This window comes from Rhodnius prolixus, unplaced genomic scaffold (genome assembly GCF_049639745.1).
Source record: "Rhodnius prolixus isolate KJV_2025 unplaced genomic scaffold, Rpr scaffold_8, whole genome shotgun sequence".
Lineage (NCBI taxonomy): Eukaryota > Metazoa > Arthropoda > Insecta > Hemiptera > Reduviidae > Rhodnius > Rhodnius prolixus.
The window spans coordinates 18,697,499-18,721,715 of record NW_027411593.1 but is presented as its reverse complement, the minus strand read 5'-3'; the positions used below and the strand labels follow the sequence as shown (position 1 = coordinate 18,721,715).

The window sequence follows — 24,217 nt, the reverse complement described above, 5'->3', positions numbered from 1 at the left end:
CGAAGGAAATTTCCAAGTAGGTATGGATGGAGAGGTTGTAAAAGGTAGCATTGACTAGGATATATAGGATTTTGGATTGTAAGGATTGAATACAATTAAAGTTTGTGCGTTTGGCAGTACCGTATAGTTCAAGTCCGTAAGACCATACTTATCGTTTGTTAGTACTCGTAAAGTGAGTTTGGAGCGTTTTTCTAGTAGTTTCTTTAGTATTCTGTACCTGTGGTTCAATTCAGTTAGTTTAAGTCTAGTATGAGGGTCAAAAGTTTGTCCAGATAGAGTCCTACGTACTTGAGAAACAACTGTAAAAGGAATTTGATTAAGATATACGGTGGGAAGTATTTTTCGGTTTAAGGTGAAGTCAATGTGCTTGGATTTCTGATGATTGACCTTTATTCTCCACTTCCAGAGCCAGGGTTCCAGGATGTCAAGTTAGGATTGGAGATGGCGAGTAGCTATGACGAGTTTTTTCCCCCCCTTAAAACCTTTTTTAGTAGCTGCAAGAAGCTTAAGAGATTTTAGCTTTAATTTGTTTCTGCACCAATGAAGACCTAAGTGATTCTTTTTCATCTTTTTATTATTTATGCTTTAGTAATTAAGTAATTTGGTTTTTTATAAGTAAATATTTAGCTCTAAAGGTGCAATTAAATAATACTACAATTAGTTTATTGTTTTTTTTCTTACGAATTAGTGCAACAGCTGTACGAAACCATTATTACTACCACATCAGAGACTGAACTTCTTCTCAGATTATTCGCACCGAGTGGCTTGTCCACATTGTGGTATACAAGACTGGCATTTTGTAAAACCACTTGGCTATTGTTATAATAGAGAATGGCCCTAGCAAGAATTAGTACCGGCAGAACATCGGGCCAGAGCAGTACAACGTTTATTGCATGCCACCTGGGCTTCTGCCGATTTACAAAACGCTATGCTCAGTTTAACGTTAGCCTAAAAACAATATATAAAAAAAAAAAGAGTGTAAAAAAATGAAAGAAAACAAATATTGAAAGGAAAGCGTATTTTTATTTTTAATTTTAATTTCCCGTTTATATTCTTAGAAAAGAAAAACTGAAGAAAAGTATATATATATATAAATATAATTTTATTTATATACAACATTGACTTATAAATAACATTTATACAATAATAATTATTATATAAGAAGTTTTTGGAATCCTAACGTTTAATTTTAGCGTCAGGAATAAAACAATACTTAAGAACGAGAAAAAATGAAAAGCTGCTAAAAGATAATAATTTTAAGAATTTTCTTTTTCTTATCTCTAAAAGAAAAAAGAAAATAGAGATAAATCGAAGCAAACATTGTTCGGCTTCAAAAATAATAATAATAATAATAATAATAAAAATAATAAAAAATTCGAAGCGCTCAAAAAAATAATACTTTTTTTTTAAAAGAAAACTTTCAAATGTTATCATACATATAAGAGAATAATCCTATTATATTGTTGGTTAATCGACTTTTTAATGTGTGTTTTTTAATGTTTTTTTAAAGAATGAGACATAAATACTATTTAAAATATATATATATATATATATAAATACCTTAGACTTTAAGTATATATTACACACACATATATATATATATTACAATAATTGTTCTTAGTATTTAAATGTATAAGCGTTTATTTTAATTTTCACAAATAGCTTTCCTCTTGTTCGAGAGTAAGAATTTTTATAAAAACCAAAATGTTCAAAACAATACAAAAAAAAAGGCACCATTTCCTTAACATTTTTTGATTAACATTTTTTAAAATTTAGTATAGAACAATGCGGTTTTAATTTGGTCTTTTAAACGTGGACTGAAGACTTTGAAGAACGTTAGAGAACTGTTGTTTAAAATTTGATTGTCGTTTAAAAATAGAATAAAAAATAAAGGTAGATCTTTTTCAGGATTTCACTTATCTTAAGAACCTACTCTTTGGCGATACGGTCCTTCAAAGACCTACACTTCTCTTCTTCCTTCTCATGGGCAAGTCTCTTCCATCTTCTCACACCGAGTCTTTTGAGGACTTCCTCCGAATCATTCAGCAATCTTTTACGTGGGCGTCCTCGTGTTTCTACGTCTTTCAGGCTTACCTTTCAATATTTTTTTTGGGGGGGGGGATTCCCTCAGCTGGCATCCTCTCCACATATCCCAGCCATCTCAACTGATTCCTTCTTATGAAAGAGACCATATCCGGCTCGCTGTACATTTTTTTTTTGTAGAAGTTCGGCATTCTTTCTGGATCCTGCAGTGTCCACCACCCGCACCAGACAGGTCCATATACTCTTCTGAGTACTTTCATTTCTCATATATTCAAAAATCTTTCATTTTCTTTGCTAAGTACCCAAGCTTTACAGTCATAAGTGACGATTGGCCTAATTACTGTTATATAAGAACCTTCGCTCTGGCCTTGTCAAGCCCCAGAACTTTAATGGCTTCTAGAGTGCAAAATAACATTTGTTACCGGCCTTTAATCTTGCTTTAATTTCTTCCAGCTCCTCATTTTTCTCAGCATCTAGAGCTCCCAAATATTTAAATTCTAGCGATCGATACTTTTATTATAACTTTAATTAACTCTTCTCTATCTTCGCTTTCATAGGCCTGTATAAAATCTATAAAAAGATGGTGCACATCAATATTATATTCATAAGTTTGTTCAAGAATTTGTTGAACGGAGAAGATATTGTCCACAGTAGGATTTCACTTATTTAGATAAACCCGTCTCGATAAACTGCTGCTTTTTTAAATTTAAAATGCATTTATATTTTACTGCAACTAAAAAGTTTTAATGCTCATTATATTTCAGCTCTTAGTCAGAGGGATTTCTTATCTCTCTGCAGGATTCAGAGATCCAGTCTATATTCTACAAAATCTAAAAAATTAATTAGAAAACTTGTAAGCTTTTTTGTTTTTTAAAAATTTAGAAGAATATTTCGCTTCTTGAAGTTCTTGAATTTTTTATTTATTTCAATAATGTAAATTTTATGATTAGATATTAATATCTAAATTTTGAAATCTCAGTTTTTATTGGCCGTAAGTCTGAGAGGCGTAAACCAGGGCGTAAATATCTAATATTAATGACTTTTTCTTTTGCATTATTGGCTATTCAATTCAATTATTAGCCATTAATTCAATATTTTGCAAATTACGTCCTAGCAGAAATACGCGAAATGACAATTTTCGGAGTCTTTATTCTATATCTTCTCCGTATCTCTCTGATGAAATGGATTGAAGTCATTTTGCTTAACTTTTCCCATCAAGTCAAAAAAACAGCAAGTCTTAAATGAAATCAAATTGAAAAAAAAAAGTATTTCAAAAACAATTTTGACATTCTTTGCTACCATGAATTTTCCGTTTTAGGCTGGAACCATAGTGGAGCGGCGAGCAAAGCGGCGATGATAGCGAAGAGCAAAGCGGCGAAAACAAACACAAGTAAACATATGGGACCGCGCATAGTGGCGAGCAAAGCGAAGATAGAGCAACGCTATCTCTAGAGAGTAGAAAGAAGCGTTATGACATGTTTGATTTCTTCGCTCTCATCGCGCTCAATTTGTAAAGGTTATTTTTCAAAGGTTATGGATATTGATACATTATTGGTTTAGTTTGTTTAAAGAAACCTCTGTGGGGCCATAGTATTTGTGAAGCTACAATAGTTTTTAATAATTAATAGTTTAAATTAATTAACAATTAGTAGTTAATTCAGGTAATTTTTGCTACATTTAATTTGGTTCTCAATCCCTTAATGCTAACTTTCATCTAAATACTAGGCAAAATTAAATTACATTTTCACGTCCTACTACTTCTGATCAGGACGAATTCTCCAATCCTTCTTCTGTAGCGTCGTACTACTCCAGTTTTTCAGATGAACAACATTAATTTACGACAAATCATGGTGTAGTGATTTAATAAAATTATTGTGTTTTTTTAATTGACTAATTTCTTTTTATCTGCATATATTTCTATTTTATTTTTATTTATTTTGATTTTCTTATCTTAAAGTAACTGCTAGGATTAATGGGGTTACATAGATTTGTATTTAGTTAATAACCTACATAGTTAATTTTTCTATATTGTGCCTAAATCTTGTTATGAGTTGTATTACTCAAAAACAATAAAATTTGATTTTGATTAATGGGCTAGTATGTAATCAAATGTTGATAAAGACATTCGAAAATACACATGAAACTTGCCAGGATGCTCCCGAAGTTGTTGGTACAAGTGATGAAATTCACCAAGTTCATTTCTAGACTTATTTATGTCATGTACACTGCAGCTCCTACTACTAAGCTGCTGCTAATACCAAAGTTTCAACGAAGAATTTTCATATAAAAATAGTTCCTCCATCTTGTTTCGTCGAAAGGAGAATGCGCGACTAAACTCGTCAGTATGTGCATGCGAATCTTTGCTCGCTGTTCGTCGCTCTCTTTGATCTGTAGCAGCTATCATCGCCGCTTTGCTCGCCGCTCCACTATGTTTCCAGCCTTAAGTGGGGATAATGGTAATGTTTTTGAATCCTACAATAAATGTTTTTGAAGGTTCTGAATTTACGCAAAGGCAAAATTTTATGTTTATGTTTGTTTTTACCATTGATTGATGGAATTATAAACCAGTTATGTTCCTGGCTTGCTGAACGTTGGTACTATTCACTGACTGTAATGATAATTTCAATTATAATTAATTGTATTGTCATTGTAGGCACCAACTGAATTATCTTTTAGTATTCATCAAATTGTTGCAAACAACTTTTTACCCTGGACTATCCTCTAATATGCATTATACACAAAAATCGTAGGTGTCTTAGAGAGATCTACAAACCATTATTATGATTTAGAGTAATTCTGGACCCAAGTTATTGAATTTAGCTTTGAATTCATAGAAGGCAATAGGGTTTTTGGATCATTATCTCTCTCCTAAGTTTAATAAATAAAAAAAATCGGATTACCCGCAATATACAAAATATTAAATAAATAATTTATCAAAAATTAAAAGAGTAGTTGAAAACTTGACAGTTTCTCTGTAAGTACAAACGGAAGTAGTCTATTCATAAAATGTCCCTAAAATCCTGCAAGTCCTTTCCTGGGACTGGGAGACAACTCTTTCTCGAAGTACAGTACTAGGCGGAGTCATGCCGCCGGTCGGAGACGTTCCCTTTTTTTTAATATTAATTAACAAATTTAGAGGGGGGAAAAAAACAAAAAAATCAAAGGAAATATTGGGAATATTCACAATTACATTAGGTGTAGTAAAATATAAATGCATCCTTTTTTTTTTTACATTCAAAACAGGCGATCAAAATTAGAAAAACAAATAACTTCTTGCAGAAATTACGTGAACAAGCAGAATTCTCTAATGTTCTGAAATGTTATCCAAAAATTATTAATTTTTTTTGTTTTATTAGATTTTTCTTATTTAAAATAAATATTTAAATCGTTTTTTAATTTTTTCGTCAACTTTATTATTTTGGTTTTAGCTTAAATCACAAACGTTTTTCTAGAAACCAATTTTTTTATCTCGAAAAAAATAAAACATTATTAATTTTTAGAAAGCGGATAAATAAATAAATAATGATAAAGAACTATATAAAAAATGTACAAAACTGTTCCTTTCATGCATAATTAAGTGTTAAAAAAAATTTTTAATTAATTTTTACATTATAAAAATATAATTTAAAAAATTATCAAACTAAAAAAAACAAAAAACAAAAGTTATTATTGTAAATGGAAAGCTGTGTGTATCAAATTTCCATTGAATAGGAGAATGCTAGACTCATAAAATGTGTACTCGCTGTTTTTCTTGATTACAATGAAAATTTTGGTCAGCGATATAAAACAGCGAACACATTCAATCTTCTTTTTTACCTTAAAAAAAAAACAAAAAGAGAAAATGTTTAATTAATTTTGTCTCACAAAATAACCTCAAATTTTTCCCCCCTCACAAATCCTATTTAACACAGTTGTATTCATATTTTGTATATAAATACATTCGTAAATAATTGCTGTATTTTACATCACAAAGCGTTAAAAAAAAAAAGAGAAAGCATCACAGGAAAAATGCTTTTCCTTTAGGAAAAAAAAAACAAACAAATTTTTGCAAGTGCAATTATTATGATGAGTTAAGGTAGTTTATTTGATCTTATTTCATTTTATTTTATCTCCTACAATGATATTTTTAGGACATGTCTTTTAAGAGATTACAGCTCGAGTGGTTGTTATAAGTTTTATCTCTTCTTGGATAGTAAAAGAGTTATATTCCCGATAAGCTGAGTTTGGGGCTCCTAATATCCCAGCCTCATTTGCATCAATAATTCTTGAGACTAATTTTAATTATAATCAGTAAATATATTATTTTTTGGCACAAATAAACAATTTGTGATGACTAGTGATCGATTGGTTTGTGATTATTTAGAGCTCGTCTACTTGATCCCTGCACTGATTTGAATTTGAGTTTTTATTAGGGTGCTCTAACATTATTTTGCTCATATTTCCAAAATTTTTGAAAGAAATTTGATGGAAAATTTTGTACATTTGTCGTTTGAATTCTGTTTATATCTCGATATTGTCAGCGCTTGATCTATCGCAAATCAGTTTGGGTTTTGTTGAAACAGTTAACTCTCATTGCGCATGCTCTATATAATCATTAACCATTCCTGAAATTTCATTTGAAACAATTATAGTACTACAATGTACATCTCTCTTGAAAATAATTCTATCTAGATGCTCCAAGTTGTATTCGGAATAGTCAAAATCTTGACATGAAGATAACAGTTTTATCAACTCATTTATTTAATTGAAAAGTTTGGAAATTGTTCTATGGTGCTGAAAGTGTTTCTTTAAATCTATTTCAACAGAAAATCAATCAGAATTGGACTCAAATGTTACCATGATCCACAAATTATTTTCATTCAACTTATTTTAATAATGGAAAGCTGGTAACATCTTTGATAATATATGAAATTCTTAGTTATCCCTAATCACTTTAAAGTATGTTTCAATTACAGTATTCTTGAGACAATTCATCCAAATAAAAATGTTGAAATGTTCAGTTGTGGGTAGCAAAATTTGCTGGACTTACAATGATTTACAATATTATTGGTATAAATTATTAATCTTGCAACGAGTTTCTAAATCTAATCTAATAAACATTTATTAGCTAAATTTAGAAGCAATGAGTGTACCTGAACTTACGCATCACAATAAATACCATATCCCTTCTTTATTAATTCACGTTATTATTATCACAAGACGCTGTTATTAAAATTTTTGAATCTTTAAATTCAATTTTTCAAATTCTTTTTTAAATTCTACGATTTTCTTTAGCATCTTAAAAGTATTTACTGAGTAACATTGTCTCCTATCTACGAAAAAAAAATGGTCTATATTTTGTGTTTTATCAGCCAACTTTGATATTTGGAGGCCCGTTGTATTGATTATCACTTGTCATAATTTTTCATAAAATTGATAAGTGGCAGTTATGTTGTTAATTAAACTTAGGAAACTAACATAAATGGAATTTTCACAAAAGTTGTTATGTAGTGCTTAGAATTAGGTGCCACAAAGTTAATCTTGAATCTCTTACCAACACATGTCCATCCTTCTTTTTTGATTATATTTACTAATTATTTTTTTTGGTTTAATTAAAAACATCATAAGGGCATCATAAATTCTGCTCAAACTTCCTAAACTTAAATATCCGTAATTTATAATTTATAATTTTATTTTACTTTTACTTTTTTTTAAAATAATTTGATCGCGATAAGTAGTTTAAAGAAGTATATTTTCTCATTTGATTAAAGAAAAATATAAAGCAAAACGCTAAACGTGCATGGTTAGGGGAAAAATAAACATAAAAATAACACTTTAGAATAATTGGGACATGAAAGACAACTTAATATATTATTGATAGATTATTGTATTATATAATATATATATTAAAAGGAAATATATTGACTATATATACATTTATATATTAAAAATACAAAAAAAACAAATGTATTTATATTAATATATATATGTATAATATTCACTGCATTACTTCGCTACCTGTAGAATGAGATATAAAATTTTTAAAAAATTTACAAAAAATAATTACAAAAAAAAAAAATTAAAATAAACTGATAAAAAATAGGACAAATTTTTTTGTGGCCTGAGTAAATGGAGCGTGTTGGGTTGATTTTTTTTTAAAAGATAATTGATGTGTTTGCTAACCTAACCTAACAGTATATAATATATGTAACCTTTCGCTTGTATTTCCTATGCAATAAAATAATCCTTCTTTTTTTTATAAACGCAAAAAAAATTGAATATATATTTATATATAAGGGCATTTTATTTTATTTATCCATTTTATTTGGAGATATAATACACTGTATTTATTATAACATACATCAGATTACACATTCATTTACAAATACATATGTATAATATGTAAACAAACTTAGTGTACCTATATTAATTAGTTAGTATAAACAAATTTTACAGTCTCGCGTCCGCTTCCAAATAGTTATACAAAAAATTCACTAATTATTTATATTTTAATGAAAACAAGTCCTAAAATTAAATTAAAACTAACATTTATTCAATCTTCAATGCTTTTTTAAAATTAAAAGTATAGTTGTGTAGTGCGCTTTATTTTAGTTATTAATAACTGTGAAAAGTTTTCAATAAATATGTAGTTTTGACAAACTAATATTGCTTGACAAGCTGTAGTAGTAGGACATAAACATTATTACCATGATACAAAAATATAAAAAACAATTTGGAATTCAATGCAATTAGAAAATTCTTTAAAAAAAAAAAAAAATATATACATAATATATAATATATTAAATATATTTTCAAAATACATCTATTATTATTACAGTTACAAACGATGGTTTCTAAATCGTTAACTTTGGTTTATCTTGGTCGCACTTTATTACTAGGAGGTAGGGATCGATTACCATAATTGGTTATCATTGTTAAAAGAGTTTGACAAAACTCTTAAACTTAGCCGATTTGTTGTGCTGCAAAAATTACGAATGAAACCTCCAAATAACTTTAACCCTTCTAAAACTAGGTCAAAAATTGTCCATCTATCGTTTTAGTTGAATGTACAAAAAAAAAAAAAGAAAAAATAGCCTAAACGTTCAAGTATATTGTCGGAAAGTAGAAACCGTTTTTATCGCATTCACATTTTGAACTGGAAAATTTCATTAAATTTCACTAAAATCCCGTCAGTAAAAATAAACCAAAAAACTAAAATTAATTTACTAAAATGGCATTTATCAATGAATGATCAGTTCTCCGATAAAAACCAAATATGTGATGTTTTAGTTTTCCGTGTTTTTTGATTTGTTTTCGAGATATTTTGTTTGTTTTTCTCAAGAATTTATATTTTTTTTTTTTACCTCTAACTATTATTCCTGTTGATAACAACTCCAAAAATATTTTCGCTGAAACTAAAAATTAAAACAAGTTGAACCAAAGGATGAACTATTTAGAAACTGCCTATCAAATTCTCATTAAACATAATTTGTTTTTCCTTGTTTTAATTAAAATAAAGAACAACTTTAATAGTTTTAAAAGTTTTTTTTGTACATTTTGTTTTTTAAAAACCTAAGATATGTGTAATTAATAATTTCATTTTGTTTGCAATTAGAAAACAACATTTAGATTATACCTCCTTATTTTGATGGATTTCATAAAAATTCTACAATTTAATGAGGAATTAAAATTAAATGAAAATAAACTAAACTAAAAAAATGGTGCTTTTACTTATCTTACTAACAAATTATGAATAATTCAACTAAAAATGAAACAAGAAAATACAAAAATTGATTTTTACTTGAAAATCATTAATTTGGCCTTTTCAACGATAAAATATCATTGGGTTAATAGCCCAAACAATGCTATTTAAATCTTTTCATTCTTGCTATTAGTTTGTTTTTAATTTATATATTTAAACAAAGATCTGATTTAAAAAATAAATTCCAGGATTAAACTCACCTTTATTTCAATAACAAATAATTCAATTCGTAATCCAAATTCGAACTGCTGGTTCAGAGGACCAAAGCAAAATAATAAAATAAACATTTAAAGCCAGATTTTATGCCAAGTATTGAAAATTTACAGTTTTAACTAAATATTATTGGTATTATTTTATTTATTTAATTTTTAACTAACATCTTTTAAAAATTAAAAGGTATCGCTTGAAAAAATTCTGTAATTATCCCTAATAATATTTGAATATATATAATAAAAAAATAAAATATAAAAGAACTGACAAATATTAATAAATAAATTACTTTATATTTGATTATAAATTTTTATGCAAGGTTTCAATATGGCCTAAAAATGATTATTAAATTTTTAGAGGAAAATAATATATATTTTTTTTATGTTTAAAATAATTTATTTACTTTTATTTTTTAAATTAATAAAACTTATCGCGATATTAAAAAGAAAAAAAGAGATAAAAATTAAAAGCATAATATAAATGTATATGATGTACTTACGTGTATAATACGTGTAAAAATAAGAATTTTTGGTTTTTGTTTTTAATTCTAGGATTAATAAAATATTAAATGTATGTGATGGTAAAAATTTCAAAAAACTAGGATTTTTAAACATTCTTTATTTTTATACTTAATTTTTTTTTTTTAAAAAAAAAAAAAAAAGGATTGTAAAATAAAAAGAAAAAAAAAAATTTTTGGAAGTCAAGAATTTATAAATTGTATTTATTAAGGGATTAAATTTAAAAAATTAAAAAATCTTGTCAGTCTTCTCATGTCGTCTTTAGGTTTTTAAATGTCACTTTATCTCTTTTAAATGGGCAATAAAAGGAGATCGTTTTGAGGTATTTAGCAGTTGAAATATTTTAAAAAGTTAAAGATTCCTGGTAACTGTTTTTCTCTCTTGATTCAATTTACAATATGGATTCTTCTGTGTTTTATAGAAAATAGTATCAGACGTAGATTTTTTTAGATTTTAGATTTTGAAAAGACGGGACAGGGCCCATGTTCTACGGCACCGCAGTCACAAGAGGCTTATTGTGCCTTCCCCTTTAAGTCTAATAGATGAAACCTCCCCTACTAAAAAGGTTGAGAACTTTCCCTACCAGTTCCTTCTGCGCTATAATCTCCTTTGGTCTAAAAGTACCATAAATATCGTAGCGCAGTCTCTCGATTGCAACGCAATCGAACAAGAGGTGAGAGGCTGTTTCCTCCTCTTCCTGACACAATCTGAACAACAGTTTCGAGCTAATAAGCCCTATCTTGTGCAGGTGCTTTCTGAACCTGCCATGCCCCTGTGAATAGGCCTGTAATCAGAGTGATCTGATTTCTGCCCAAGCCCAGAGTGTCTTTGGTTCTTTTCATGTTCTCTCCAGATCCAGTCTCTGATAGCCTCCATTGGTGATCCCCAGAACTGGTTCCGGGCCAATGAAAGTAGTACTAGCTCCATTCCTAGCCAGTTGATCAGCTAATTCAATCCCCCTTGATCCCCACATGGCCCGGCACCCATTTCAGTCGAACTTTATTGTGCCTGGCGAGTTGTTCTAGGGCTTTTTTTTACATTCCCAAACCAGGGTAGTGGTGGTTTTGAAGGAAGTAAGGGCCTTCAGTGCAGCTTGACTGTACGCAAAAATGCAAATCTCCCTATTTTTAAGATTCATTAGCAGATTTTCCTCAGCGCAAGTTTTTAAAGCAAAGACCTCGGCCTGAAAGATGGTGGCATATCTCCCAAGAGCTCTCTCAATGAGTTTCTCAGGTTTAGCCCAGCTTCGGTCCCACAGGCCATCTTGGAGCCATCCGTAAACCACATGACTCTCTTCCGGCACTGTTCTGTCCAGTTTACCCTCCATTCAGTCCTCGATCTGAGGATCACTTGAAGTGGAGTCACGAAGTATCGGGCGTAATATTTTGCCGAATTTGAGGCGATTCCACTACTTTCGCGCATTTTTCCTTTAGTTAGTTTTGTTTTTAAGTATCACTCAATGCAACTCATCTTTCAAAAACTTTTCTTCAACAAAATATTCCTCTACATACAAATCGTAAAATGTACTCGTAATAAAATGGAAACGCTTTTTCATCCTTTCTTTCTCAAACATCATGCAAGATATAACGAAAAAATCTTGTATATCTAATTTTAGAGATCTGCCCATAACTTTTTTACAAGCAAAAATTTCTACCTTAATGCTTTAAGAATGTCCTTCTAAATTGTAACCTAATTATCTCTCTGCTCTGCAGCTTCCTTCAAATAAATGGACCATTTGAAGAATATCAGAATCTTTTCTCTTTATCTATGTGCAAATTAAAGTAGTAACTTCAGAATTGTCTAATTACTTCAAAAACGATCTTATTATACATTCTTTAAATTTCTAACAAAATATCGAAGTAAAATTCTTTTCATATTTTCTGCAACGCTTAGATCTAAAAAATAAATAAAATAAAGACAAAATTAAAGAGAAATCTTGCAACACACTTTTACTAAATCTTGGCTTAAAACAAAAAAAATCCCGTAACCTTTAAAATTTCATCGACTTTTACTAAAATATACAATAATATAATAATAATTGCGTAATTTCATTGAAACGCCAAAGTAATTATTTAATTTTCGGCTTGTAAAGAAATTTAAAATTAAAATCAGGGTCAAATAATATTACCCACCGAAATGTGTTTCAAAAGTAAAATATTTCTCAGCCAAAAAATAAAATAAATAAATAATGGCTACTTATTCTATGTAAATTCGGATAAAATTGTAAAGAAAAAAATAATAAATAAAATGAAATGAAAATAAATAAATAAAAATCTTTTATACTTTTATACATTTTTTATATTTTTTACCTAATCTTAGATATAAATATAAATAAATTTTAATGGACAAATAAATTATAAAAAAATTTGCATTTCATATGCAATTTATGAAATAACGCCTTTTCTCTTTTAAATACATTTTTGAACATCACCAAAAATTTGGGTTGTTGATTCTTTTCTGCATTATTCAGTGCAATAAAATCTGCTGCACTTGCTGTGGTTGGAGAGCGTTCATTGAGAAAAAATCTTTAGGAATTCATAAAAGTTCTTTAGGGTAATTTATTTACTACCTTGCCAGTGATCTGAAGACTACAATGTTTAGAGCGTTGCGATAGTTTAGCTCATGTTAAATAATCATTAAACCTTATTATATTCATTGGGTAGCTCTAATTAGTGCGGGACCTTGTCTTATCTCTCTAATCAAATTAGGCCCGCAAAGACCATTGCGGCAGTTCTATTCGGGGGATATCCTGTATTCCCGGACTTTTCTAGAGAGTATTTCTCTGAGAACAGACTAAATATTGGCTAAACGGACAAATTGGTCTAAGTGGTTATATATACAGGGTGACCAGAGTTATATGCTCCACCCACCTTTTTTTTAAACGGCGGGAAATTTCGAAAAAATAGAAAACACGTATTCAATCATTTTTAGTCTAGTTTATTTTCAGTGATTGACCCATTTTTTTAAACCCTTGTATCTCGAGATACAGCATCCAACTTTGTTTTTTCAAATGGAACGTTATAATTTTTTTTGCATATTTTTATAGTATTTGAGCTCCTAAAAAAAACAAAAAAATTTTTTGAAATCGGTTAGGTTTTTCAAAAGTTATGGTAATTTAAAATATGAAAAAGAAATTTCAGTTTATTGTCAAAATTGCGTAATTTTGTTTAAAGAATCTGTTCAAACTGGGCACAATTAACGGATAGGCAAGCCAAAACTCTGGACTCCCACGCTTTGCTTGTAGCAGCACTTATGGTGGCGAAGTCAAGATCTAGGCAGGCTAGAGTTATTCGACGTTCAGGTTGTTTTTTCTACAAACGTTTGGTGTGGAGTTTTAGAAAATCAACTAATCGGCCCATATTTCTACAGAGAGAACTTAACTGGTGAAAGGTATTTAACTTTTTTAAAGAGACATTTTGCCAGTTCTGCTAGAAGATGTTCCTCTACAACATCGGCTAGATAAGTATTTTCAACAAGATGGTTGCCCGGCGCATAAAGCGAGAGTTGTTCGAGGTTGCCTGGACAGAAATTTCCAGGAAAAGTGCTTAGAGACCCATTGTCCCATCCAATGGCCACCTCGATCTCTGGACTTGACCCCAATGGACTATTTTTTGTGGGGATATCTAAAAAATAAAGTGTACAGTAACCTTAATCCCATGGATTCAGTCGAAGATCTAAAACGTCGAATAACTCTCTCCTGCCTAGATCTTGACTTCGTCACCATATTGTAAGTGCTGCTACAAGCAAAGCGTGGGAGTACAGAGTTTTGGCTTGCCTATCCGTTGATTGTGCCCAGTTTGAACAGATTCTTTAAAAAAAATAACGTAATTTTGACAATAAACTGAAATTTGTTTTTCATATTTTAAATTACCATAACTTTTGAAAAACCTAACCGATTTCAAAACATTTTTTTTTGTTTTTTTTAGGAGCTCCAATACTATAAAAATATGCAACAAAAAATATAACGTTCCATTTGAAAAACAAAAGTTGGATGCTGTATCTCGAGATACAGGGATTTAACAAAATGGGTCAATCACTGAAAATAAACTAGACTAAAAATGATTAAATACGTGTTTTTTATTTTTTCGAAATTTCCCGCCGTTAAAAAAAAAGTGGGTGGAGCATATAACTCTGGTCACCCTGTATACTGTTCACCAAATCTTCCATCGCAATTTCAGCACTCAAAACTCATGTTCCTATTCCATTTAAGACTCATGAGACTTCTCCTACTCAATAATAATCTGTGATCCTCAACATGGCTAGCTAAAAGCATTGACGCGCAACCAAGAATACTTACTTATTTCTTGGTGCAACAGTCCTTAAAAGTAGGGACCATGGACTTTTTAAACACTTTTCACCAATCTCCCTTGAAGGCTGAAGGCCTTTCAGTTAACTCGTCTGATATCAGTAAACTGAAGAAGCTACTGGTGCTTCCAACGACAGTGTTCGTGATGTACTGGATGAATCGCTTTCATTACAGCTAGACTGAATATTCTCAAACTCCTCTGTAACTTTCCCACCACAATCAAGCAAAATTTTCGTGTTTAATACATAATTTTTTATCATAACTATGTGCATTCATGACGAATTTCACTATTTGAAAAAAACTGTCAGACAAAAATCTATTTTAGCTTATCACTGCGTGATAAGTCACGTTCTTATCAAAACTAAAAAGTTTCAAGTATTATTTACAAACATTTTCTGTTATGTTCACAGAACTGATTTATATTTTGTTTAATCTTTCTATTTTACCAAAGAATAATCAGTTATCAAAAGTTAATTTTTGTCACGACTTTTACTAATAATAAATTTAAATCTGTAGATAGGAAAGTTTGATAATAATATTATTTGTGTTTATTAATCACTATATTTCCTAGAAAGGTTTTCTGAATGAACAACTCCCTAAAAATTTAACAATATTTGATATTTAAATAATTAAATAAATTTTAAAATTTTATTTAAATCAAACGCGGTAAAAAAAAGGAAGTCCTTCCAAAATAAGTTGGCCAAATATTCAAACCCAATGATATTTATTCACAGATTCACAAAAGAAAATTAAAAAAGGACAGAGGTACTTGATATTAATGCTTTCTTAAACTTTAAAAAGTAAATTAAAAAAGTAAAACAAAAAAAAAGGTAATTTTATAATTGATAAGGTGTTTACTAATACAAAAACATCAATTTTATAATTATTAATCATTATTATTATTATTTTCTCATAAATCTAAATGTAATTTAAATGTACATAAAATATGTTAATCTAAATATTGCATGTGTAGGAAGCTACTTTTGATTTAATTTTTCTTATCATTTTAGTTTTCCTAATTATTCAGTTTTAGGAGACATTAACTAATCTATTGTATTCCCTACTTCAAAAAATATAAACATTTTTATATACATATATAATATATATATCAAATTATATAAATTAAGCCTTCTGTATGATTGGATTGGAATGAACGCTTTTTGTGAAAAATATTTGAAGGTCACTTCAAGTACAAAAACCATCCATGTAAAAATAAATGTTTACAAAGAAAAACAAAAAAAATTAAATAAATGAAAAGTAATAAGTAAAATAAAAAATAAAACTATTTATTTGTTAATGTTTTTTACAATAACATAATCAGCTTGTTTTATAATTCCATTTTAGTAAATTAAATAAAATAAAAACTAAAAATAATAAAAATAGTTATTAAGCGGAATCAAATTTTTTTTTTTATTTAATGAATTTTCTTTCTTTTTTTTTTGAGTGTGTAAATAAAAAAAGAAAACTTTTGATTACTATAAAGAAATAATGGTTTTATTTTACTTTTTTTCTTAAAATTTTGAACAGATACAGCCATTTTGAAGTGTTTGATAACATCAAAGTTGAAAAGAGTTGATTATAAAGAAAGTGTATTCTTTTTTTGGTAGGTGCGGGCTTTAGTGTTATGTTCCTTTTAGGGCCTACCTCACTCACTGTTTATAAAAAGAGAAATTGTACAAAAAAACAAAATACAAAAAAGAAAAATACCATTAAATTCATTAAAATAAAACTAAAGATATTGCAAAAGAAGAAGGTTAATATCAAATTCATCATTAAAAACAAACTACCTCTGAATTGTTTATCATTATTTTCATTATTTTTACGTTCTTTTATGGATGGTAAAAGTAAAATTTATAATTCTGGGGGAGATTAAAAATGGAAAAAAAACTACCTCACACTTTATGGGCGCTTAGAACATAAAGAAAAGGGATAAACAATTCTAAAAACAGTTTCTCATTGAAAAATAACCAGAAATTGTGCCACACAATGATCTTTTTAAAAAACAAAAACACAAAATTAAAATATCAGAATAATAAAAAAGAATTGCATAAACGCAATAATGGGGATACGATAAAAGAATAAAACATATTCTAATTATTTTATAAATCATACCCATTGATGTTTTAAATATAATTTTTTTTTTTTTAATAAAGGGGCCCTTAGATTCATTTTATTTATTCTAAAATATTTATTACGCAAAACTTTTTTTTTTTTTAATTGTAATACAAAATAAAACGATCAGTTTAAAAGAAATGATAACGACAACAATTTTTGAAAATGCGTTTTGTGCTAATTTTGGGGCATCATTTTTCACGAAAACTAATTAAATCTACGTTGTTGAAAAAGAAAATACAGTTACAATTAACGACGGATATGCCCCCTTTTATTTTTAAAGAAAATTGGAAAATGTTTATCTTTTATAGAAAAAGAAGAGACAAATTGTTGAAGTCGGGTGTTTTTTTTAAAACTTTTCGTGCAGTTTTTGAAGATCAAACTTTGCGCAACTGTCTTTACTGGACAGTTTACTTATCTAACTTCCATTTGATAATTCATTGTAGTTATTATTAATCTCCAATATTATGTCAGGCGGTGAGAAGTTCTTTGCTTACAGGTTGTCCTTGTAAATATCCATCCTTTAATAAGGACAATCCCATTTTCTTTAGCATCTTCAGATTACAGTAAAGTATAAACTTATTGCTCTTCATTAAAAAATAATATAAAATATTTCCAATAATTGTTCCACTTTATATTTTTATCGAAACAATCAGTTCCATTTATTAATTTATTGTGCTAAAATTTAACACTTTATTAATTGAAATATTGAATGGAATTTACATGAAAAAAATTAAGATTTCATTAATTGCCAAGTAAAATATAATCAAAAAATAGAATGCTCTACTTTTTGGGTTCTTGTGCGTCTGTAGATTAAAGTTTTTTTGCATAGTTCTTAATTCATCCTAAACTAACCTCCCATGTCTATTGAGTTACGCATATTCTGTAAATACTTCATTAAAAATTCAATTCTTTTGAATATTCTATCCTTAATATGGCCCGGGAAGGCTCTGCGGGACACTTCGTTGGCCCGGAGCCCTGCTTTGGGGTTTCGAAATGTGTTAAGTCTGCGGCCATCAATGTATGGGTGCAGAGTAGGGCTCACAGGAGTGGTGGCTTGCCACCACTGGGCTGAGACAGGCGAAGGAGTTCATCCGAGGCTATTCGCCGAGGCTGACCGCAGAATTAATCCGTCAAGGCCGTGGGGCTATAAGGATAATTGTTGGCCTATTAACGGGTCACTGCAGGCTCAGAAAACACATGCATCGCCTGGGCCTGGCAGAAGATAGCCTTTGTAGGTTCTGTCAGGAAGAGGAGGAAACGGCACTGCACTGGTGTTGTGTCAGTGTGAGGGGCTCGTATGGCTAAGGATGTTACTTCTCGGGGAGGAAAAACCAAGGCCAGTAAGCTTTACCCAGGAACCACTCTCCAGAATTAAGAGTCTGATTAAACGGACGGGTCTGGAGGGTGAGCTCTAAAGCCGGGGAGCCACAATAGATCCATAGGGGTCGCGGTGGTGCAGGCCTTGAGGCCACCCTAATTTAATCTAATCTAATCTAATCCTTAATAAGTTTTTTTTCTAGTTTAATCTCTCTGATACCTTTACGTTACTACGTTGTTTACAAAAAAGGTAACAAGAAGAAGAACAAGAACATTTTCTGAAAATGCCGTTTTTGCCCAATTTCAGCAACGTATTTTTCGAAATCTATCTTGTTGCCAAAAAAAAAAAAAAAAAAATTACAGCTATAAGGGAGGATTCGCCCTATATTTTAAAGAAAATTTGGGAATTTTATCTTTTATAGAAAAAGAGAAAAAAAAATCTCAAAGTTGGGTGTTTTTCAACGTTAACTCTTTTTCGTGCACTTTTTTGACGATCAACCCGGACAATTTTAATTCAATAATTTTGCTCTCTATACTTTTTCAATAATATAATCACAATAAAATTTTCTCGTATCCTAAGGGCCCCCTCTTAATCTAAAATGATTTTATTTTATGGTTAAAACCAACGCCTAAAACACATTTTGCTCATCACACAATCAGGGGAGTTTGTAGTTATGTTTAGTAACAACAGAAACAAAGACAAAAAAAAAATAATAATAATAAATACTGGCAAAGAAAATTGATAAAAATCGCAACCTAAGTTAAATAATCAATAAATAATAAATTGTAATTTCTGCCAAAAACACTTCTCTTATTTTTGTTTCTATATTATATAAATATATAAATATTCTTAAATTAAATGCTATAAATAAATAAACTTTATTTAAAACAAACTAATATAGTAGCCTTTTCTTCAGTACAAAGAATCAAACAGCAACTAAAACAAAAGTATAATTAATTGGTAGCTCAGATTGTTTCGAAATATTTATTTAATCATTTGATTTATCTGATTCTAATTATTATTAATATATTTTCTTTTTGTTAATTTTTGATTTATTACCTGTATCATTTTGGGGTTCTTTTATTCCTATTTTGATTGGAATATTAAGAAACTGAAAATAAACAGACCTTCATTTACAGTCTTTATCATAATTTTCTCATTAGTTTATTGTTATTATTCTTTATTTTATTTTTTTGTGTTAATAAATGCTTTAATTAATTTTATTTTTAACTCTTTTTCTTAACAAAATCTATTCTTTTAATTATAAATCTAAATTAATTTGTCTTATTTTATAACTTTACTATCTTATAGTACAAATATAAACAGATTGAGAAAGATAAAAAAATTATAATTATTTAATCGTTATATTTAGGAACATGTTTATATAATTAAAAATAATGGAAATGTTTTTAATAAGTATATGTATAATTTTGTTGGATCTCCCGTAACGTCAATCAGAAAGAAATAAAATTTAATTAGATAAGCGGACTTTATTGGTTTTTAATTTTTGCGTTTTATTAAATTTGGAATTGGGAAAGTAGAAATTTATTATTATTTTTATTATTATTAATATTATTATTAATCAACTATATTTTATTTAAAATTGCATATGTGAGGTATGTAATTTTTTTTAAATAGAAATTTAAAAGAAAAAACAGATACTAATCTAACAAACGGGTTTATTACAAAAAGTTTGTTGACTAAATCATAAATTTATGAGTAAGTTGTAATTTTTCAAATCTAAATTGCCATAAAAAAAAATTGTACAATAACACTCATAACACATCTAAATTTTTCGCAATAACATTTTTTGAATATCCAACATTAATTTCATCAACTTTAAGGTCCTGAAATGTGATTTCTTTTTTTTTCTGATTAAAAAAGAAATATAATTCCTAATTATTTTGAAGCGAGTTGAAACCAGATACCAATACTCAAAAGTTTTGAATAATTTTAAATAATTCGTTCGACCTGAATTTGAAGCCACCAGGCTTCCTTCCCTCTATTTCTTCAAAGTTCTTTTACATACATATACAATGATGCTGCTTGAATCGACAAATGTTTTCATATGATTAACCCCTTAATGCACAGTATTTTTGAAAAAAACCGCTATATTAAATACTTGAATAAGTAAGTGTTATAGCTTGCAATCCCATGTAAATGATAAATATCAATAAAACGATTGTTTTTCGTTGCTTTCACATTATTTTCAATTCTCGATTATATTCGAGTGTGAAAAATTATAGCAGCATAAAGTACAACGCCGCTCGAATTATCTCGAGTGTGCACAGTTTGGCCAATTTAGCGCGTTAAAGGGTTAAATTGGTTACTTTGAATCAGTGCATCAGTTTTTTTTAACAGCTTCACTGTAAATGTAGCTTTAGTTAATACTGTATTTATCTATATTTGGTAAGAATAATCCTTTCGAATTTGTTCATTAATTTTAAACTAAAATTAATGAACATTTAGTTGTTAGACCTCTCAACCTTTCAACTTAAGCAAAACCATATTCTGGATTAAAGTGAAACCGACATTGCCTCTTTTACGTACTCGTGACTTCTACAGTTTATACTAGTAAATAATTTGCATAAATTACATACCTCACTAAATGATTCTAAATGATAATGTATTTATCCAAAATATAACTTACATTATAATTGTGCTTTTATTATATCTAAACATTAAAACTATTATTCTAATTAAACACATTAAGGGATATTGATTTAAAAACCACTATTAAAAAGGGCATATTGTGTAGAATTAAGATTGAATTAGATTTTTTTTTTGTTTAAAGCTATATTTCTTCAGTTTTATTCTATATTTAGGACACTGCCCTATCAGTGCCATTCATACATTCATTATTATATAATACCAATACCAATACACTTTTTTACTTTTTTTTAAATACAATTAGGCTAACGCTATCATACTTTACGAATCATTTTTGTTTATTCGCCTCTTTAATCACCAAGTAATCTTTTCTCACATCACATCTTACTCTATTTTACCGCTAATATTTCTATTATTTTATTATTAAATTGTTTATTGTACCCAACATTTTAGTATAAAACTTTTAGTCAGAATTTTTTTCTCATATATTTTGTTTGTTTGTAGTAGAATGTATTATAAAAATAAAAATTAAAAAAAAAGATACAAAAAAATAAAAATAAATGACATATCTTTTATGGTTTAACCATTTATTTAGTTAAATTGTTAGTAAAATTTTTTAAAAATTAATTAGTTAAATTTATTTGTAATTAATTAATAGATGTTTTATTTGTATTTTTGATTTAATTTTCTTTTATTTGTGTGTGGATATTTTTTATTACCATTTTTTTTTTTTTAATTTTTAATCCTTTTAATTATTTGGAAAAAGGGCAATGTTTGTTAATTATGGTATTTAATAGGATTAATAACTGAATAAAAGAAAAATCTACGAAAAAGAGTTTTAAGTGATTAAACCATCTATAATAGCAAATAAATTGATTGTGAAAAATACCTATAATATTAATTATTAATTTCTTTAATCCAAGATAAATTTTCAGTTTTTGTTTTTTTGCTATGGAATAAGAAATAATGTTATTTATGGCTGAAACACAATTTTTCTTCTAAGAAAGATTATTGCTTTTACGTTTCATACGTCTCTGGTGTCTTTTGTTGTTCTTTCACGAACTGGTGAAAATAGTTGTGGAAACCATTAAACTTTAGAAAATAATGTAAAAGTTGTGGGTGTTGGGCGGTAGAAGGTTATACAGTTTTTCACAACAACTATCTGTGAAAAAAAAGATACCAGTGGCGTCTGGAACGTGAAAAAAATATTTACGTGGTTAATTTCTGCAGTGTTTGCCATGGGATTAGATTAAATAGTTTTATTGTAAAAACTTACGAGAAAGCACACTGGCTTGATGAACAATAGTCCATATTTATTTGGCTGTAGATTCCATGAGAAATCTATAAGATATTAAATAATGTCTCTTCAGGGTTGTTATCAAAGCAAGCTATATAGACATGATAAAACATTTTTAGGTTGTTACAACGTTTCTTGGTACATTTTTATGAACCTATTCCAGGCATGGAGAGAATTTTATACTGGGAATCGGGTTAATTACCTGTAAAAAAGGAATCCTTTCCTCAAGACCTCTCTCAGTTCTTGATTCTCTCTTCTATGACAGAAGAAGATAGGGGGGGTGTATTCCTTTTTCCTAGAGACAATTATATCACAAAAGACTGAGGACGGCGTCTTCTTGCACACACTATAAAGGAATGGAATAGGCAAGTATCCTTTATCTACAGATTATCTGCAAAAATTTATTTAATCTATATGTGTATCACATAGCAGGAATTTTTACATGAATATCCCCTGCTTACATGCAACATTCTATAATGGAGATAGATGATGCACGAAAAATCAAGACACACTGCCTAAAAACAATCTTAGGCATGATTGATTATTATTATAACCATATGAGAATATTTCTCGAATGAAATCGAGATTATCTTCCCCTCCATTTAACTATATTCAATTTAAGTAAAAAAATCAAATCAAAAGAGAACAATTCCATTTCAGCATTTACACAATTCAGTAACAATTTCAAAGCTAAAAAGTCTTTTTGCAAAACTTCCAATTAGTTTATCTTGGATTAATCAGATATCTCTTATCTACTTTTAAAATAAATTAAGACTCCATATTTTGCTGATTTTATCTTTTTCACTCGAACGCAAAAAAAAAAAAAGATTTAAGTACAGAAAAATCAATAACTTTTTTTATTAATTTTTGTAAAATGTAAATAAGGCACCTTATACTTAGGACTAAATATTATACATAAAGAAGTAAATGGAATATTAGCACTTGTATGTTTTTCTTCAACATGATTGGCTATTATATTTGAATAAAATTTCTGAAAAACTGATCAAGTTTTTCATTTGTTCATTTGTGATATATATATATTTTTTTTTTATATATCTAACACAAATTGTTGTCCTTTTTTATATAAAAAAAAGTATAAAATAATGAAAGAAAGTAATATTTGATATGATTCCATGTCAATTATGTTATTTCATCTTCAGTAAACAATTGAATGAAGGCACGGGTACTTCTAAAGCACTCGAAGAAATTAAAAATATAACCATTGAAATGAAATCTAAAAAATTTCGACTTTTCATTTTATATTTATTAGTTTAATTTTAGTTATAAATATAAAAATTTGTGATTTTTTATTTTGCTTAGATTTTATTTTTATTTTATACTTAGTTAATTTCTTTATAAAATAATTAAAAATCGATTTTTAGATTTGTTTTTATCTAGTGAAAATTATTTATAGTTGAATTTTTTCTTCCTTATTAGGTATTATTTTTTAAAAAATCATTAATATACATTTTTGTTAGTTTTTTTTTGGTAAAAACAAAAACTGTGTACATGAGGATAGAATTTTATCGGATAATTATCATTGTCTCGAAAATTTTTTTGTAATATTGGTAAAATAGAAATAAAATACTAAAAAACAACAAGTTTTATAATTGTTCCAGAAAAAGTACAGGTTTCACTATGCCTAAAAGATGAATTAAAATAAACAATTCAAAAAAGAAAAAAAAAAAAAAAAGTTGGAAATGCGAAAAATATATATATATATATATAAAACCACGAACAATATAATATATATAAAACTATAGTTATAAAAATATAGGTAACTTCTTGAAATTGGAATTTTTAAAATAGAGTTGTATGTAAAAAAAAATTTAAATATAAAAACTACTTTAACTAAACAATATTTGTTTAGTTGTGTTTTATTGTAAGAGGACCGTTAAATTAATAAACACATATGATAAAGATATAAATATTAGGGGCTTCTTTTTATTATCATTATTTTGTTTTTCTATGTTAGTAATTATACTTGAAACATAAAATAATTAAAAAAAATATATTTAAAAAAAAAGAAGAAGAGAATAAAGATTTAACGCTGATTATT

At 28.2% G+C, this 24,217-nt stretch overlaps 1 protein-coding gene across 1 annotated transcript in view; it reads left to right on the top strand.

The window, feature by feature from the left end:
* heca (hdc homolog, cell cycle regulator) overlaps nucleotides 1–23,851 on the top strand; it is a 288,388-nt gene extending 264,537 nt beyond the window's left edge. Inside the window, exon 5 of the mRNA XM_074121957.1 lies at nucleotides 689–23,851. Within this exon, the coding sequence (XP_073978058.1) occupies nucleotides 689–841 (153 nt within the window). The 3' untranslated portion in view covers nucleotides 842–23,851. The remainder of the gene's footprint in view (nucleotides 1–688) is intronic.
* The last annotated feature ends 366 nt before the right edge of the window (nucleotides 23,852–24,217 follow it).